Below are 20,964 nucleotides of genomic sequence, written 5' to 3'. Positions count from 1 at the left end.
CCCAACCCCGCACCCCTTTCCCCACGATTTAGGACTTTGAGGTTTAAGCAGAAGTACCACAATCTTGTTCTTACCCCCTCCCCTCCCCTCCCCTCCCCTCCCCTTAATTGAATAACGATGCTACATGGCTGGTATTAATTTGTCTAGATAAATAAGAACTTTCAGATGTATACACCAAGTAATTCTCCGTCTTCCGATTTTTTCAATGATTGTACAAAACAGTGGGGGTGCGAGGACTGCAACCCCCCACCCCACCCCCATTTACTTGGTCCCTTTTTTGTATTTAAAACTTTATGGGGAAAAGGTTGATTTAAAGAAATAGTGGTGGGATCCAGCAAATTTGGCTGGTTCGTGACTCTGATATATACATTCCGAGTTTTGGGGTACGTTGTGAAGAATTTGAATAAGTCGACAACACTCGATCCGAAACATAAATGTGCATTTAAGTGTAGATGACAGATTTGTCAATAAAGAGATATAGAAATTATGCCACAGGTACAAACAAAAACTACAAACTACATGTATATCAGTCATAAATTTTTTATACATGTAGAAAAGTGAAAATCACGAAGAAGTTGCTTTTGGCCACTGCGAGCAATATCTTTTTGTGGTGGATCTTGCCGTCCATGGGGTGTAGAAGGATGTGGTGGAACCATTTGTCTCTTGTTTCCTCCTCTGTAACATGTAAATTTGGTTTCCCTTTTGTACGGAAGGATTGGTTACCAAAAACACAATCCCCCCCCCCACCCGTGCCAAGCCCCGCCTTCCTCAGTCTTGCCCATTCTTCTGCTTGTATCCAGTTTTGCTTGTGAATTTCACGAATATTGATCGAAAGTAGGTTTTAGAGGATTCCGATTGATCGTTTATATTTTTCATGAATCAAGTCATATCGCGTAATGATACATTTCACAAACTCTGAAATCTCTTCATGAATCACGGTATATCTGCCCTTGTCCAGTTCCTTGAGTTCTAGAAACATCTAATGTACGGCGTTCCTTTTTACTATCAATGAAGGATTGTAACTCTGCCTCCTCTATCAGGCACGCTGTAGAAGTTGTTCGAATGCGATCTCCGTTTTCCCTCCAACTTTTAATTTCCTATACATGAAAGGTGAAGATAACGAAAAGTGATCAATCTCATAACTCCCATAAGCAATACAAAATAGAAAGGTGGGCAAATACGGACACCTGGGTACACCAGAGGTGGGATCAGGTGCCTAGGAGGAGTAAGCATCCCCTGAAGACTGGTCACAGCCGCCGTGAGCCCTGTATTTTGATCAGGTAAAGGGAGTTATCCGTAGTCAAAATCAGTGTGCCAAGAACGGCCTAACAATCGGTATGAAACACGCCAGACAGCATTTGACCCAATGGATAGGTTGTTTTGGCAAACTAGATCATTATAACGACCATAGAATTTGCGAAATGCTGATTTTAAAGGCGAATATTGAAACCCCTGCACCAACAACTTGTACGTCAGTAGCCTACCTCGACTTAAAAACTGACCATACGCAGAGCAAGCTCTTGCGTATCGAATCAGTTGAGAGATATAAACACCACATGCAGGTGATAATGGAATATTGCTACATAAATATGGGAAGTCGACGATGGGGAAACTGAAATCATCCCGTTTGTCATAAAGTTGAGTTTTTAGTTTGTTGTTAATATTTGCTTGTAATAAAATATCTAAGTATGACGCAGAAGTGGACGACTCTGTGGTGTCTTTTATTTCGAGTTCACTGGGATATATCGAATCGACATATGAATGAAAATTATTATTGATAAAATGTCGATATATCTGAATGTCGAATTGAAGTCCACAGCAAGAGATTTTTTCTTCTCACATAGGAATTTTTTAATAAATTCTGCTTCATAAGGAATATAAAAACAGGTCAGCTAACAAAGGAGCACAATTCGTGCCCATGGGAATTCCAACATACTGTTGGAAGACCTAATCACCAAAGACCACGAAGATATTGTCAATGAGGAACTCCAGCATATTTTTTAATTTTAACTTCAGAGTATTTTTGCATAGAATCAGAGTGGTATTCAACAACGTAAGTTTTTGGTTGGCTGATCACTAGATAGGAATATTTGCGTTTTCCATTTTTGTTGAAGAAGCAACTGTCTATGATGTAAAAAAAAGTATAGCCTTTAATTTATTGTGAGGAATGGTCGTGTAAAGTGTTGAAAAAGTCATACGTTTTAATGTTGTTGATTTGAAAAAAGGTTTTGCGATTTCAAGTTTACTAAAAGTTATTTAGAATTTTTTAGAATCCACTTTTGATTAACACCACTTCTGGCATATGTAGTCAATAATGGTTTATGTAAACTGATGAGCTGTATAGTTTAAAGTTAATAAAGAATTGTATTTTTCTTTTTTTAACAATTCTATTTCAACATTTTAGTTTCTGTTTTTAATATAATTCTATGTTTGTAGTTTTACAGTCTTATTTGAGCAGCTTTGTTATATTTTATACTATATTTTTCGTTTTGTATATAGTTCATTACACCAAAATTTTATCTAATGGCTCTTTAAAACACCTTATGAAGTATGATTTCACAATCGAAAGAGTGATTACAAGCTCTTAATTATTTTATCATCTTTCACAACTCTATAATGTAAAGAAAACTGCTAAATTTGTCAATGTTTATTAAACTAGGATTTCAAGGTTTGGCAATCAAAATCAATAGAATTAAGGAAAGTTTAGCACAAAACGAAAACTCACCTTCTTTACACTGTACATCAAACAGCATATAGATATCTTCATTTTTCACACCTCTATAATGTGAAGAAAACGGCACAATATGTCTATGATTATTTCACAAGGCCAGGGTTTCAAGGTTTGGTAACCAAAATCATACAAATTTATTGAAAGAAGATTACAAAGATTTGTGCCCATGTGGTGCACATCGAAATAATTCAGTAACTTCATTTTTGACAACTACATAAAATGTTGGCAATGAATTTCATTGTGATATTACAAAGAATCGCGAAGTTGCTGGTGTCGAAGTGGTGATTATGCAAACAACATCTAACAATTTTCATTTTAAATAACTGCATAATGTAAATGTAAGATCAAATTATGTCAATATGAAACGAGGTTTTAAAAGTTTGAGCATCCAATGCCATTACTACCTACTGAAAATCATCCAAGTACACACTCAAAATGCAAAATATTCTTTCTCAATTAATTTTAGAAATAAGGTTTTTAAAATATATCGGATTCACAAGAATTCAGATCACAATATTTGTTTCCTGGTTATGCAGATTTTTGTTTTACAAAGTTGATCCTAGAAGAGGCACAGCCGATTACGATGTAGGTTCTAACTGTACAACAACATAGTATTAGAAAAGGCGAACACTTTGCAGCAAAGCAAGAACATGTTAATTAAACAGCACCATTGAAAAAAACCTTCATCAACATTTAGATAAATATTTTCTATAGATGTGGTAATGCGTTATGTCCTGGTCAAGGAGGTATACTACGACTGTGTGTGTTTGTTAAGGAGGCATACTACGACTGTGTGTGTTTGTTAAGGAGGCATACTACGACTGTGTGTGTTTGTTAAGGAGGTATACTACGACTGTGTGTGTTTGTTAAGGAGGTATACTACGACTGTGTGTGTTTGTTAAGGAGGTATACTACGACTGTGTGTGTTTGTTAAGGAGATATACTACGACTGTGTGTGTTTGTTAAGGAAGTATATTACGACTCAGTGTGTTTGTTAAGGAGGTATACTTCGACTGTGTGTGTTTGTTAAGGAGGCATATTACGACTGTGTGTGTTTGTTAAGGAGGTATACTACGACTGTGTGTGTTTGTTAAGGAGGCATACTACGACTGTGTGTGTTTGTTAAGGAGGTATACTACGACTGTGTGTGTTTGTTAAGGAGATATACTACGACTGTGTGTGTTTGTTAAGGAAGTATATTACGACTCAGTGTGTTTGTTAAGGAGGTATACTTCGACTGTGTGTGTTTGTTAAGGAGGCATATTACGACTGTGTGTGTTTGTTAAGGAGGTATACTACGACTGTGTGTGTTTGTTAAGGAGGCATACTACGACTGTGTGTGTTTGTTAAGGAGGTATACTACATCGTCATAATGACTAACTTCCTTTTGAAACATGAATGAAAATATACAATATTTGTCTATTCGTTTAGATTGAAATGTCTAACCGAATGGCTGAATAGGTTAGCGTGTCGACTACAAATCTGTTAATTGCTAGTTCGAGTCCAGTAGGGATTTTCTTTTTTTTCAAAATATTGTTGTAGGCCTACATGTCCTTCACTTTTCATCCATATCAAATGTCTCTGGTGTAACATTTATCCTTAATTGCGAGGTAGAAAACCCACTGTGATAACAACACTGGATGAAAAGTACGGTTTCCGCAAAATGGTAATCATATGGAAACCTTGCGGAAACCTGATGGCTAAGTTTCACAAATGGTTTACGCAGTGCGTAAACTATATAACAGTTTCCGCAAGTTTCCGCACTGTTTCAGTTTGCGTAAACTTCACAAAATATTTCCAAATGGTTTCCGCAACGCGTAAACTTGTATGGAAATGATGTATCTAGTCAACTGCAATGTAAAAGTAAAACATGGCTGAGTGTTATAATCCTACAACTTCAGTGATAATTCACTGCCCTTAAATGTATATTTGAAATGTAGAATTGGACAAAAAGAGACAAGGTATACATGTAAGTGTCTATGTTTTCCTCCTCACACTCTGGGAAGGCAAGGAACAGATTCTGTATAACGGCAGTCACAATTTCATTATCTTTAGGTAGGAGGGCTGTGGTGTTGTTTGCGATACATAACCAGTTCAATTCCCCATTTTTCTGTATAAAAAACCCAAAATTACAAATTCAAAAGATTCTTTGGAAAAATTGAAAATTCATATAATCAACAATATTGATTCAATCATGATAAAATCCATGCCTATACTACAAATTTTTGTAGTCGCGGATCCAGGATTTGTTTTTGAAAAGGAAGGAATAGCCTGGGGGTCTGGGGACTCCAGGATTTTGATGCTTTTCATATTAATTTTATGGGTTATTCTAACTAAACTTTATACATAATATAATCAATAAATAGCATCAAATAATTTATTTGTTTATCCTTATGCACTTGTTTGTATGCAGTCTCTACACTTATACTTTTGCTGTTGTCAAACCTTTTTTTGTCACAAAAAGGAGAAGGGGGTTCAGTGACCCTACACCCTCTAAATCCGCCACTGCATTCTTTACAAATTGTTAACTTGTATTCTTACTTTAATTATCATATACCTCGACCAAACTAGTTTTCCAGAGAATTTTTTAATTTTTTGTTTGCTTTCAGCTACAACAATATTCTCTCTTATTATATTTATGTCTATCACCATGAAAATTTTCACACATTTCTCTCTTTCGATGTTTATTTCCAAGAAAGTCAAGGTTTTTTTAAATGTCCAGTTCAAAGGAAACTCGCTCTCTCAGTTCTCTAAATATGTTCAACTCCTAGATGATTCAAACTCCAAGACTGCTCAAAATACATGAACAATCAAATCCACATACATTCATTTTCTCTCACTAATCTCTCATAAATGTTCAACTCCAAGAAAAGTGAAAGTCCAAGAAAAGTGTTACAATACATTTTTAAATTTTCTGTTTCAAGAAAAAAAAATTCATCTGGAACAAAACTATCTGTAGAGAAGAAATTGAAAAAAAATTAAATAAAATACAAATAAATTACAAAAAACTTACCATCAATAGTTGTTTCTTCACTTTTTTTCTATTTTCTTCTTGAAATAATTCAAGTTCTTCTAAAGAAAAATACCTTGTATGAAAAGTAGCTTGGAATTGGGAGGTTTGATTTGAAGTGAGCTATAGTTGAGCACAGGTGCTTGTGGACAGGACTTCCGGTATCCCCCTTTCTTGTATTTTTGAATGTTCAATTCCTTGGGTATTTTGAGTGTATTTTTAATAAAATATGTAACTTCAGGGTGTTTATATTTCAATGGCACACACAATTTTCGCATATAACCTGTTTTTAAAAATGTCGTATCACCGATCATAATATAGGTCTCAAGTGAATCGACATCCACGATGTACTGTGGCAAGGAGTTCCAAAGGGAGATAGTGGCTGGGAAAATGAATCCTGGTAGCTTTTGATGTGACAGAAAGGTTGGAGGAACCGTTGTGTATGGCCTCTTGATGATGTACCAGTAGCCTGTAGAGCGATGGGTGGTATATTGTCTATGATGTTCCTGTAGGCTGTAGAGGGATGGGTGGTATATTGTCTATGATGTTCCTGTAGGCTGTAGAGGGATGGGTGGTATATTGTCTATGATGTTCCTGTAGGCTGTAGAGGGATGGGTGGTATATTGTCTATGATGTTCCTGTAGGCTGTAGAGGGATGGGTGGTATATTGTCTATGATGTTCCTGTAGGTTGTAGAGGGATGGGTGGTATATTGTCTATGATGTTCCTGTAGGCTGTAGAGGGATGGATGGTATATTGTCTATGATGTACCAGTAGGCTGTAGAGGGATGGGTGGTATATTGTCTATGATGTACCAGTAGGCTGTAGAGGGATGGGTGGTATATTGCCTATGATGTTCCTGTAGGCTGTAGAGGGATGGGTGGTATATTGTCTATGATGTACCAGTAGGCTGTAGAGGGATGGGTGGTATATTGTCTATGATGTTCCTGTAGGCTGTAGAGGGATGGGTGGTATGTCTATGATGTTGACAATGCTGGACATCATGGTAACACGAGCCACATGTTGTCTGGATTGGAGACTATATATATAGGTGCATTTGTTCCACAATCCTAGTGACACTGCTCTCTCTTCTGTAGTTACAGATGATGAACCGGGTTGCTCTTCTTTGGACTCTTTCTACAGCTGCTTGATGGGTTTTGTTGGACTGAGTTGTTCCACATTGTGGCAGTATATTCCATTTGGGGTCGAACAAGGCTCTGACTTATAACTCAGCTCCTTGATTTCCCTTGGGCAGCTGGCAATGTTCCTGTTAAGGAAAACTGTGGTGCCATTTGCCTTCTTAGTCATACTATTAATTTGTGGACCCCATGATAGATTTCTGTCAATTGTTAAACCAATTTATTTCGCCCTGTCTGTTTCTTGTAGAACGTGGCCATGAATCATATAATGACCAGGTACAATCCTTCGTTTGTTTGTTATCCGGATGACCTCGCACTTGTCTGGGTTGAAATTCATCATCCAGTCCTTCCCCCATTCCTGCAACTGGTTTAGGTCTTCTTGCTGTGCTTTTATGTCTGCCTCTGTGTTGATGGTACAATAAAACATACAATCATCCGCAAATAATCTAGATGTTGAAGTGACTTTGGAAGGTAGATCGTTAATGTATGCTAGGAATAATAGGGGCCCAAGGACAATGTCCTGGGTGAAACATGTGCTTTATTGTATCTAGATTTTCGCATAGTACACAAAACGGTGATATGTGGTATTCTCTCTTGTTACGATACCAAGAGGTCTCGCTCATCACGGTTACCCGTGGTTGCGCCCTCTGCCGAAGGTCGGTGGGCCTTCAGACAGTTGGTGAATCTCTGCGCTCCGCCAGGGTAAGTTAAAAATTGTGTAAATAGATTGTCACAAATACAGGCCACAAATTGTAACTGCTCTCGTTCCATCAATAAAGGTTTACAATTTTTGATTTATTGAATTAGTTACTGCATCTAGAATTAATATTGACTCAAAAATATTCTCCTATTTTGGTAATTCTACTACACTTTCTATCCAAATCCAGTAAAACTCTTTACAAGTCATTTCTGGTATTGGACTCCTATTTTTACATGTAACAAATCTCAATATTAACGTGTTTCTATTTATAGAAGAATTATTGTTTTGTCGAATATGTTTTCTCAAGCTATAGGGTATTGCGTTACTTAAACACTAATATTCAAAAAAAGATATGTTAAAATTGTACGTTTCACTTATTTTTCATGGCTAAGAGAATTTTTATTTTTGTCCACAATGTCTCCAATATAGAAAATGTCCTTTTCATACCACTTTTTCCAAAAATAAACCCAGAAAAATTTTAAGTTTATTGATTCAAAACACAAAATTTCACCGGTAGACGTATCGAATGAATGAAGCTTGAAGAGATCAGACGTGCATGTGCATATAAATTATACCAAAATAAATCTACCATGGACAAGGAGTACATTAAGTGTCAACACGATATATTGTTCATTTCCCAATATCTGCTGATAAATTTTATGATGCAAGCATATCCGCTTCGATGAAAATCCCCTAGCGTAATACCGCGGTATCTATTGGTGGATATATATAGACATCACGTCATTCTGTGTTGTCATCTGTATGTATATCTAATCATAGGTGTTGTATGTCATGCCCCACGAGGCCCTAATAGAATAAAACAATTATTCTAATTCTATAATTTTTAAATTTCTCTCCCCCTCTCTCTAGAACTAAGTATCAAAAAATCTACACAAGTAGAAATACAAAAAAAATCACGATTATATGTACACCAGGAAGTAAAAAAAACCATTCGAGTACACTCAATCGGCTTTGTGTGAAACTGTCATCCCATGGTATACCCAGATCATGCAGGTATATATATGCTATAAATAAATTTGATTTCTTCTTTGTTGACCAATTTAACTCTCGGACATTGACCAATGTCAGGCGACGGTAAGTTTTGACATCGAGTTCAAGAAGGAGAGCTTGGTAGACGAATTTCCCATAATACGGTAATATAAATATACAACTGTATATATATATATATATATATATATATATATATATATATGCTATTAATAACTAGGTGCATATCAACACATATATACCTGTTATCTACCTGTACATTATAGAGCACTTGACAGGGAGTATCCCCATGGGTGACCATATATCGCCAAAATGGACGCCCAACGAGACACGCAAGTATGTTATTCTATTGGTTGTTACATTCTTTGTTAAACAAATAGGTATGTTCTCCGTCTCTTGAGAACGGTTTTATTTTGCATCAATCATTCCGGTTTAATGTGAAACAATCGCATTTTGATTTTATAAAGAATATACATAATTGATGATTTCAATTACTTTCTAAGAATGCTGGTATATCTTTAAAGCTGTTTGATTGTTAATAAAAGACGGATACCGACATTTTCTTGTTTTGTGTGATAGACATAATGTCATGTTTACAGTCCAAATGTATTAATCGAACTTTATCATATTTCCTGATGTTTGATATAACGAGGTTTGACATTGGGTTTCATTGATTACATCGGGTTTTGATAGAGGGGAGGAGGTCAATTGAATTTTCAAGTTATTCAGGAAGAAAATGAAACGCAGGTAAAACAGTTCATGCATACAGTGCACATGAACTCGAATACACTAATCCGAGATATTTTATGTTTATTCTTACAGATAATGAGATAGCCTAATTCGGAAAATCCCAGGTTATCATGGGGAAATACAAATTGTACCGTCAGTGTAAGTAACACGATATGTTTCAGGTGTAAGTAACACGATATGTTTCAGGTGTAAGTAACACGATATGTTTCAGTTTTCGACAAAATTTTCGTTTTCAAAGTCAATATACATGTGTTTATAATAGACCGAGCACACCAGTGTGAATCATTTCTTGTTTTATAACTTATGTTGTTTTACCTATGTTATGAAAGGCGAGGATAACGAACAGTGATCAGTCTCATGACTCCTATAAGCAATACAAAATAGAGAGTTGGGCAAACATGGACCCCTGGATATACCAGAGGTGGGATCAGGTGTCTAGGAGGAGTAAGCATCCCCTGTCGACCGGTCACATCCGCCGTGAGGCTTAAATATTGATCAGGTAAATGGAGTAATCCGTAGTAAAATAAATGAACTAAGAACGGTCTAACAATCGGTATGTATGAAACACATCAAACAGCATTTGACCCAATGATAGGTTTGTCATTTTGATATGTTCGAGAGCTTGAAGCACATGGAACATTCTGCAAGAACCTAAAAACACTCTTGCTCAAGCGTGAATATGCCCTGTGAATGTAAAATTCAGTGCAATATCAAGGATGCCATGTTCATTCTCTTGCAAACTGAACTTTGATCAAATATACGAATGTAATTACCTGTGTGCCAGTTATATCTTGTCTAGTCAAAGTCAGCCACCTTGGCATCTTACTACCATGTTTTATTTAAAGTCTTTCTATTGTTTTATCATTTTCTTTATAGCTCTTGCAGGTCTTTTATTGGTATATTATCATTGATTATTAGCACAGACATTGTAAAACGCATAGAAACTATAGGTAATTTTTGCGCTTTATAAATGAATAAAATGATAAGGATAATAATAATATGTGCATGGACGGAAGTAGCAGATCAAGAAAAGCTGTTTGAATTATTCTTTATCGTTTGTGCTGAATCCATGATTTCAATACAAGCTATCAAATGAAAAGGATTACCCTAACGACGACCAATCGCATACAAATTATGTTACTTCTTGCGTAACGCTCAGTAAAATAACCTAGTCAATGGATGCCTATTTATTCACAGATTGAAGGTTTGAACAATCTCAAGGCAAGGTATGTCTGAAGCTGGTATGTACTTTATTTAATTATTCTTATTTCTTCTCTATTTCATTTCCTATGTTTGTTTTCTAACTTAGATAAATAATGCTGGTATTACGGTCATTTGAATCCTACTAGTTTTCTGACCTAAATATAAAATACTTGCATTACCGTCACTTGAATCCTACTGGTGTTCTAACTTAGATATAAATGCTGGTATTACGGTCACTTGAATCCTACTGGTGTTCTAACTTAGATATAAATGCTGGTATTACGGTCACTTGCATCCTACTGGTTTTCTAACTTAAATATAAAATACTAGTGTTAAGGTCACGTGAATCCTACTGGTTTTCTAACCTAAATATAAAATACTAGTGTTAAGGTCACGTGAATCCTACTGGTTTTCTAACTTAAATATAAAATACTAGTGTTAAGGTCACGTGAATCCTACTGGTTTTCTAACCTAAATATAAAATACTGGTGTTAAGGTCACGTGAATCCTATTGGTTTTCTAACCTAAATATAAAATACTGGTGTTAAGGTCACGTGAATCCTACTGGTTTTCTAACCTAAATATAAAATACTGGTGTTAAGGTCACGTGAATCCTATTGGTTTTCTAACCTAAATATAAAATACTGGTGTTAAGGTCACGTGAATCCTACTGGTTTTCTAACCTAAATATGAAATACTGGTGTTAAGGTTACTATAGTGACCACCCCTTCCTATGCTCTCACTTGCACTTATCTTACGATATGCTATGTTGCGAGGGCTTGCTTGTTATCATAATTTTGTAATAGAAAATAATCAGAAATGTGCAACGGTGCTAAAGGTCGAATGAACTCAAAGGCCTCTCTTTTTCATCAGTTATTACAATATTAATAGTCATTATATTATACCATCGTGTAAATACTCGGGGTTTGAATTACAAGATCGATCTAGAATACTTTAAGTTGGTTGTTTCATAAAAACAAGGTGGTTAGATTTGTAATCTTTTTAACCGTTTTGAAATATTTTAATACAAAGTAAATAAATTCCTGCTATTGCTTTACAGCAAACTCACAGGACCAAAGAAAATGGGATCCTTTAACAGAAAGCCTAATAGGTATCCGACCCTCTGTTATTCATTAATTTCTTTAATAATTATGATAAATGAAATAGTTGTTTAAAATAATAACAAAGTAGTAATATCAACAGTCTTTTTTAACTTAAATAATATGAATATCTAAAGCTTTGAGCATGCGTGTTAAGAAAATTATGTTTGAGTACTATACCGCATTACATTTACTTTTTTTAAAATTAGTACATACCAAATGGCAAATAAATCAAAAACTTGGAAACCCATGCTACACAGAGTTACCGGTCCTGGATGATGTCATCAAACGTCTCTTAGACACAGGGATAGTGGTGATTACTGGAAGGGCTGGAGAAGGGAAGACAACTCTTGGGATCTCTGTTCTTCAACACTTCTACAGAGTCTGTCAAATGACGCCGATCAAATTATGGAATTCAAAACCTGACGAATTGCATAAGATATTGATGACCAATAAAAAATGTGCTATTCTATTGGATGATATTTTTGGAAAGACTAGTTTTGAAATTAAGCGCTACGAGAGATGGCAACCAAGATTTGAGGAGTTATATTCATACAAAGGTTTTGGAAATCCAGACTTGCGAAGTGTTTTCATCATCATCACCCTCAGAAATAATATTTATTCCGAGAGTCTTAGATACCTGCGTGCGTCAAAATTTAGTGAGCATAACATATTTGCCGATAAATACGTAGTGGATTTGGCTATGGGGTATAAAATGGATAGACTCGCCAAACTAGAAATGTTAGATAATTATTCCAACTGCCACAAAGAGCCTCTATCAAAAAATATGAAATGGGATATTGCAACGACAGACACTCCGTTGGGATTTCCTCATCTATGTTACTTGTATTTCAATGATAAAAACTTCAGGCGATATGGTGATAGCTTTTTCACCAATCCTTTCGAGCTGCTTGTCGATCATATGGAGTACATGTTCGAGTTTCACTTCGACAAGTTTGTGACACTCTGCGTCGTACTGCTGTTTTCAAGTGACTCGTGTCTTCCTGTTCATTGTTTGTTACACAAGAACGACGCTTTGCAGGAACTGTTAGGGAAATTCGGACAAAATGGGCCAGATGCGGAAAGTCTGAAGAAAAATTTGAAATCCTTGCAAGGGGTTTTCCTATCTTTCAACGTTTCCTCTTCAACGTATGAATTTTCCCACACTTCAGTTAGAGAAACCGTTTTCATTGTCTCGGGAAGAAAGTATTTGGATGTTGTTCTGAGTTGCTGTGGTACAGCGGATCTGAATTTAGTATGGTGTGACTATCTATTGCATGATGGGAAATTGTATCAACAAAAACTTGTTTTAAGCAGTGTACAATACACTACCCTTTATGATAAAATGTATGCCGAAATAATTCAAAATCCGTATGAGACCGCTAATCTGAAGATCGTGCAACAAACTCGTTTTGTTAGCAACATTTTGCGATATTTCAAACAGAAATCTTGTCTTAAGAACCTGTTGGCCAAACGATACACTTTTGCAGACGTTTCCAGAGTAATTTCTCGACATTCGATTGTACTTGGCGAACATTCTCCTTCACTGGTCTTGTTTTGTTACAGAAACCCTGCTCTTCTATCTCAAATCATAGAATTCTATGATCCGCATAATTCCTGGTTTCGACGCGAAAAAAACTTCACGCTTCAGCTCGCCATGAGTGCTGACTGTCCTCAAGTCGTAGAAATTATTCTGCATTACGGCGCTGTGCATTATATAACAGAACATCCTTTAACACAGTCTGAACATACATGTAGCGGAGTTCGCCCAAAGGTTCGTCATTGCTTGTCTGAAATCGATGACTCATCTTTCGAACTGTTGGAATTTTTATCAAAAGAATCACAGAAGTCTGTGTCAAAAGATAGGCGACACACTGAAACTGTGGATGAGAAACTTTCAACCTATCTAGAAAAAGTGCGGGTATTTCAACAATGGAGCCAAGAAAAGAAAGACAACGCACTGCAAGAAGCATGCACCAAAGACAATCTTTCCGTTTTCAAGTTCATTCTGCAGCAAAGCAGAGTCACCATGAAGAAATCTCATCTGCACACGTTGATGAAAGCAGATGACGGTCCAAACACTGTTTTGGAGTATATATTGACCATAAGAATGTTAAACCAAGTTGAAAAGAGTGACGCTCTTATGGTGGTATTTCGCTATGGACACGTTCAGAAAGCCCAGTTACTGATAGCAGACGGAATACATCTGGATGATGGTGCTCTGCAGTTGGTAGCAGGATTGCCCAACGATAGTTATGAAATGGTTGAACTCATTTACAATTCTCGAGAATGGGACAACCACCTCACCGAATTTGCTTTACAGACCGCATGCATGAAAGGAAATGTAGAAGTTGTCAACTTTTTTATAAAGACAGGAACTGAAATAACGGACGCCTGTTTAGTTTTGGGCGCGTACTCGCCGAAAGCTATCCCTCTTTATTCGATCTTTTCAAAGGCGGAAGGTCGTGAGTGGTCCGACGATGCAGTAAATAAAGCAGTGGAAATCGCATGCACCAAACAAGACTTCGTCCTTCTCGAGTGCATCCTGAATATCAAAAGAACGAGACAGGCGTTGGCCATAGCCTCTAACTTCCCCGATGATTATAGTCCGGAGCAGATCGTGCACTTTCTCTTGGAGAAGTATCAGTGGTCGACTGATGAGAAACATTTAGCTTTGGCAGTTGCTTGTGATACGTTGAACTCACCAATATTCAAATTACTGAAGAACGTTATGTCTTGAAAGTGATTTGTCAACGTTCTTGAAAAGAATTATGTGAGAACTTGACAGCTAAATAAATTCTTATTTCACTACCTAAAACACCCCGGAGGATTTCTTAAAATCGTTTTACTTGATTTAAAAAAAAATGTAAGGATTATATTGGTTTTTATTATTATATTTGAATTCATGTTCAGTTTTGTCGGAACCCTTTCGAATTTCCATGAGCATAAACAATGATTGGGGAAAAAATCACAACGGCAGAACAACAGCAGGACCTAGATGACTCAGATGAGTGATGTTGCCCTTGGGCTCCTTGTTAATTCCCAAATTGGACAAACATTACGTTAGTTTTCACTATTAATGTACCAATCTCAATATGAATATTAAATGTATTTACAGTAATGCAATTCACTATTATTGAAAATGAAGTAAAGATGTACGTGAAAAGGTTGAAGATAACGAATAGTAAAAACAATCTCCTAAATCTTACTAACAGTGCAAATTGAGAGTAGGCAAACACGCACCCCTGGACTCACCAGAGGTGGAATCTGGCAGCCGTTTCACCAACCGATCGTAGACGCAGACCTAAACGACCGTTTCACTAAAAGTTACGACTTGCGATTTACGACCAATACTGATAGTAACTCACTCTACGAGTGGTCTAGGGATGTCATAAGTGCTCCCACATGCACGTAAATGAGGACTATGGCTGCCATGCTGGCCCTGCCCGAGAGCAGTGTGTTGACAATGACTTGCAGTCTGCATTTGCACAAGAACAGTGTGCTTTCCAAGCCTGAATTTGAAATTAATTGGAGTTATCCTTCTTTGCTACACACACCAAAATGTGGACCAAAACGAATACATTGATTGATTGTATATTAAGGTCGATCGATCCTCATGTGATGTCATAGGTTTTTGCAAAAATATTTATTACATTAAACTTGAAGCATGATAGAGATATATATTTCAGAAGAATTTTATTCACTGAATAAAATAAAAAAAAAATGGGGTAAACTATTGATTGAAAAAGTATATATTTTCCGGAGATAGTCAATTATTTATAATGAAAAATATGTTTTCAAAGGCAATAACTCCTCTGCTGGTATTTTCTGATGTTGACCTATACTTATGTTTTTGTATGTCTGACATCTTAAAAAGGAGGTGACATACACATTTTCTTTGATTATTAATTAAATTAAACTCTATTGAGTGGAAATTAATACAGTTTTTCCACTATCAACCATTAAAGGGCTGTAAAATTTAGACCTATGCTCGGCGCTTACGGCTTTTCAGCAGGAAGGAATCTTTATCGTGCCACATCTGCTGTGACACGGGGCTTTGGTTTTTCTGGAGAACTCGTACCCAGAGTTATCCAGGAGAAGCCGTACCCATCAATATCTGGGTATATCATTACCAAATAGAAAATGAGGGTACGTGTTCTCCCGGAGAAAAAACCCTGTCATTTTATCTGATAAATATGGGTACGAATTCTCCTCCAGAAAAACTTTGTCATTTCTGTCCTTAAAATCTAGGTACAAGTTCTGGAGAAAAATATCCTGGTAAACACATGGATTCAGGTTTTCTACACATAAAGACCCACCATCCACCCCTCCTGTTTGTTAACGATTCATTCATTTAAAGCTTAATCAAGCTGATCGTGACCATTTGATGTTAAGCATGCAGTTACATATTTCTAAAGACATCAGTATTGATAGATATTAAGTTATAAACTAACACAAGAAAAGAATACTGAAAAGATGGCATCAATCTGTACACTATTTTTTTTCTGTGTGACACATGTATTACCAGTCAACAAATTATCCTCGTCATTGGACGTCCCCCAGGGAATGTTGTCTTATTATGAAGAATATGAATCCTTCTTATACCATCGCTATAATTATACATGTTTATAAATGGACAATCATTAGGCATTCCACGATATCTTACTAGACACTACATCAATGATTGGATTAACTACTCCCCCCCCCCCTCGAAAAAAGTCTGAATCTGTCCCTTTCACGGCTTCGTTTATACCTAGACTTCTGCCCTGGGTGCAAAAATCAAAAGGAATGCCGTGGTCATTATTCTACGATATATATATATATATATATATATATATAAGTATTCACTGATTCTGAGAAAATTGATACACATCTCGCTTGCACTTAAGAGTTTTTCTAATGCAACAATAAAGTCGATGACTGATGATTCAATTTTATAACCATACAAATCAATCAATATATGGTATAAAACAAATTCACAGATGACTGAAGAACATTTGGCATTCAGTATAAACCAATCGTTTGTATACCGAGTGCGAAACATGTAAACATGACGATGCACAAACAAGTTATTCTTGAACTGTATTCAAAGCAATTGATATAATCCGTTAACACCAAACTAAATACTTGAATTTTTTTCAAAAATAGATTTAGAATACCCCTACCATCTCACCTTTTTCGTCAGCAAAAAACAATGTAGCCCAGTCATCGTCCTCTATCTTGGGATGTCCGTCACCCCAGTGACCCTTGACGTCACCATCTTGATCCCCTCAAAACAAATTATTTGCAAGCTGTGACTTTCCTACACACTTTATCAAGACCTCCAGTGACTATGATGAAGTGGCAAGAGAAGTCATGGCCAGAAAACTCTTGTTTGTCAAAACTTACTCGTGATCGAGCTCATTATCATTTGTTAAGGGTAATGCTGTTTATTTTCAAAATTAAAATCGAACAAGAAAAATTAACACTGAATAATTCACTGCAAGACTTTCCCCCATAAACTATCAGGATTTACTACTTGTGTATTTGAAAATTTAAAACTAAGAAAATGCAGTATAGGTCGAATTGTAATGTGAGTTGATCAACGAGAAATTCAATTTTCAAATGATTGAATGACAACTGAAAAAATAACTTTAACAGGAAGATAAAGAGTGATTTGCTATATCTAACACATTCAGTTCATTTAAACCTGATTAATTATAACACCAACACACACACACACCCACCCCCCACCCCACCCCACACACACACACCTATATAGTTAACAATTTATTGTTTAGAGTAGTGGAATGTAAACTACGCACTTAGAGGGACAGATTTGATTTTTATTCACATCTTAATACAACTGATTTAACATGGCACCGGGATCTTGAATGGAACACGGGCCTTAGCCTGGTTCCAGCCTACTTTGCGGAGCATTATGGGTAGGTCGGAACCAGGCTAATCCGGGCCTCAATGCTGCGAAGCGAGTGCCCCATAACCACTACGTGACCGGTGTCATACTCAAAACAATCATAAACCGAAACATATGCAATATGACATAAAAGTGCACGCATGCTCGTGCACGCATGCTCAGAAAGGAAGCAGGTGGATATTACAGAGAGAAATGCATCTTCACCCTTGACATCAGTCACAATTCAAAAATGGGCTCGAGGACGGAGCATATGATTGGTATTGCAGCCTGTAGCGTGGAGCCAATCAGACAACGGCTTCTATAATCGGTTGAAAACGAAACTAAATTCGATTGTGTTTCAACAAATTGAAAAACAAGTTCTTTAAAATTGACTCTGAAATAGATTTATAAATAGCTACAATATGAAAGGTGAAGATAACGAACAGTGATCAATCTCATACTCCTATAAACAATGTAAAAGAGAGAGTTGGGCAAACACGGACCCTGGAAATGCCAGAGGTGAGATCAGGTGCCTAAGAGGAGTAAGCATCCCGGTTTCATGGATGAAACTGTAAATGAATTACGTTACATATAATATCAACATGCAAATGTTCAATAATGTCGAGAAAAGTACTCCACGCAAGACAATTTTTTACTTTCTGTTTTTGCTCCCTTTTTTTGACTGATTTAATTTCAGCTTATTGCGTCATTCTCTGTCCCAAACCCATGTTTTGAATGGTGATTGGTGTTAAGGATTAGTAACGAATCAATACCCAGATAGCATACGTACGTTGGCACAACGTTGGTCCAATGTAACCGGCTTTGTTGGCCAAACGTTGGGAGGACAATGTTGGCGCAATGTCTAAGTGCAAAATGGGCCTTTGTTGGCCCAACATGTTGGGGCGATGTTGGCCCAACGTAGTAACACATGCATGTAATCGTTGGGCCAACATTAGGACAACATAGCAAATTGCAATGTATCGGTAGGCCCATCGTTGGGCCATTACAAGATAATGATTATTTACCTGTAATTTAAAATTGCCAATATTGGGTCAATACAGTATTGTTATAAATGCACAGTACTTAGCGGACCACGCCAACAGCGAGTGGTCATTTAGATATGAAAATAAAGTTCCTCATAACGCTTTATAATATTAATAGAAGAGTTGTTTTTTTTAAAAAACGGGACGTATTACTTTAATCCACAATAAAAACGATTCCCCAGAATAAATTTTCCTTGTATCACGTTATTCTTGAGTAAAACTCCGAGATAAGAATGCTGGACGCGTAAAATAGATGCAGGGTTGACCATCCCAACATATCAGATATCAAGATTACCATAGAAACTGGCCAGTCTCAAGCTGTGAAAAACTCAGTCCTAATTGCTTGGTCAGTAAATGTGCTCTTATCTTAGAATCTGCTTCCTAAATCCAACACTTTATAGCAGTTATGTAATATTTGCAATGTGTTAAAGCTTTCTCTTTTGAGTTCATTCTTTTGATATGCAAGGTTAATATTTGTATCCCTGCATTAACGATATTTGCATGAATGTATATTATTTTTTAAAAAATGTTTTCTAAAAAAAAAAAAAAAAAAATTATGTGTGTATATATTTTATAAAAATTATAAATATTTCAAATCAATTATACATTCTACACTAATCTTAATATTTAAATTAACTCATCATCCTCTTCAAAATATGCGAGTCATGTGCATTTGTGTGTGCGTGTGTCATAATTTCATCACGATCTTACAACGTTGGCCCAATGTTGGGCCAATGTTGTATTCCCGACTAACCCCGGCATCAGAGTATGAACGTGATATGTTGACATTGGTCCGATGTTGGGCCAACGTTGTTTAGCCAACGCCAACCATCGACCAACAGTCCAACCATTAGCCAACGTTGGGCCAACGTAGTCATGCTATCTGGGTAACCCTTGACTTGTGAGAGAATTGTAATGAAATAAAATTTATGTGAAACCTAGGGCTTTGTGGATAAATTTTGGGGTATTGAAAAGACGCAACGAATGATGTGGTACCCCCTCCCTTCCACTAGAATGTGAATGAGATTTTCTGATAGTGTAATGCATTATTTTTTTTACCAGCAAAAATATGTCTAGTATATAAATTTACATGAGGAATTTTACTATGAAAAAGTCATATATTTCGGTGTTGAAAGGAAGGCCGTTATAAATTACGTGTGCATAATATTATACTGTTTTATTCGGCGCTGTAAGTCAGTGTATTTTTTTAAAAATTTAATCTGGAAAAAAAAACCGCATTATACATGTAATTATTCTTTCATAAATCGTATTAAGTAATAGTAGTACCCTTTTCTCAGGAAAATATTCTTGTTTGTCTTCTCTCTTTTTTTTCTTTTAGGGTTGGGTAATATTCTAACTAATATTTAAAGAGTTACGAATAGAATATTATATACAAAGTGCTTATATTGAAAGTATAGATATTGAGATAGATGTATTGCTTGTTTATACTGGATATCTTTTGTAGTTTTTCTTTTAGAATATTTCACGAAAAATTATCTAGATGGACTATTGCTCTTTCTTGATTTCGAAAATACTATCAACTCTTTTGAATAGCATTTTATGTTCAAGGCACTAGACATTTGGTATTAGCGACATACTTATTCATATGGTAAACACATTTTAAAACAGTACTTACAAGATTTAAAACATATCTAACCGTTATCAAATTCAATAATGTGCGCAGTGGTATACGACAAGGTTGCCCTGTTTCAGCTCTTTTGTATTCCTAATTGAAATACTTGTACTTGCTGTATAAATATGAAACATTGTTAACATAAATGGTTTACCTTTCTGTGGAGATGACAATAAATCTTAATTTTTTTTCAATATGCTAATGATTACCCAATTGAAAGATCAATGTCTTTATCGAGAAATACAATACATTGAAACACCACATGTTTATAACTAACAAAAGTTCATTAATTTAGTAAATGTAAATACATGTTTATATGTTGAATGCATTATATCTAATTGTAAATAGATTAACGACTGAACAGAGATTATGTATAAGTATTAATTTTGACTGATAATTAAGCAGCAATCTAAATAGTTTGCTATAAGTAGAATTAAAAATGTTTATCTTGTCATTCATAAAAGTTATGTTTTCATAACCTCAACACATTACTAAGATTAGAAATACTTACGTTTTGATTAAGCCATTAATCTCCCATCATTGAGTAACCAGTGACTCTCAGTGAAGGACACATTTGATGTTAGTGATGCCTTGTGGATATTTTTCGTCATGTCCAGGGTTACCGATGACCGCTGATAGATTTGGTAATGAGGCACACAAGATTATCATTTTTAATATCATGAAAAGATTATTGTTTGACATCGATTAAGATAAGTGAAAAAAAATCCATTAAATTCTGTTTATATCATACAAAC

The 20,964-nt window shown here is 35.9% G+C and overlaps 1 protein-coding gene across 2 annotated transcripts; it reads left to right on the top strand.

Annotated features, from left to right (window-relative positions):
- Nucleotides 1-9,421: 9,421 nt before the first annotated feature.
- LOC125650944 (uncharacterized) lies at nt 9,422-14,761 on the top strand. Of its 2 annotated transcripts, none has more exons than XM_048879519.2 (4): nt 9,422-9,475; nt 10,535-10,578; nt 11,601-11,651; nt 11,850-14,761. In XM_048879519.2, exons 2-4 carry the CDS (start codon nt 10,566-10,568, stop codon nt 14,378-14,380), a joined length of 2,595 nt encoding a protein of 864 aa, XP_048735476.2. In that variant the 5' UTR covers nt 9,422-9,475; nt 10,535-10,565; the 3' UTR covers nt 14,381-14,761. The 2 variants fall into 2 exon arrangements, with proteins under 2 accessions (XP_048735476.2, XP_048735475.2); XM_048879518.2 differs by having other exon boundaries at nt 9,452-9,836.
- The last annotated feature ends 6,203 nt before the right edge of the window (nt 14,762-20,964 follow it).

This window comes from Ostrea edulis, chromosome 5, assembly GCF_947568905.1.
Source record: "Ostrea edulis chromosome 5, xbOstEdul1.1, whole genome shotgun sequence".
NCBI lineage: Eukaryota > Metazoa > Mollusca > Bivalvia > Ostreida > Ostreidae > Ostrea > Ostrea edulis.
This window is presented reverse-complemented; position numbering and strand designations above follow the sequence as displayed.

What these genes read in the sequence shown, in the direction of transcription:
- LOC125650944 (XM_048879519.2), top strand. An exon ending in TTTAACAGAAAGCCTAATAG is followed by an intron (nt 11,652 to 11,849) that starts GTATCCGACCCT and finishes TTTTAAAATTAG; the next exon opens with TACATACCAAATGGCAAATA.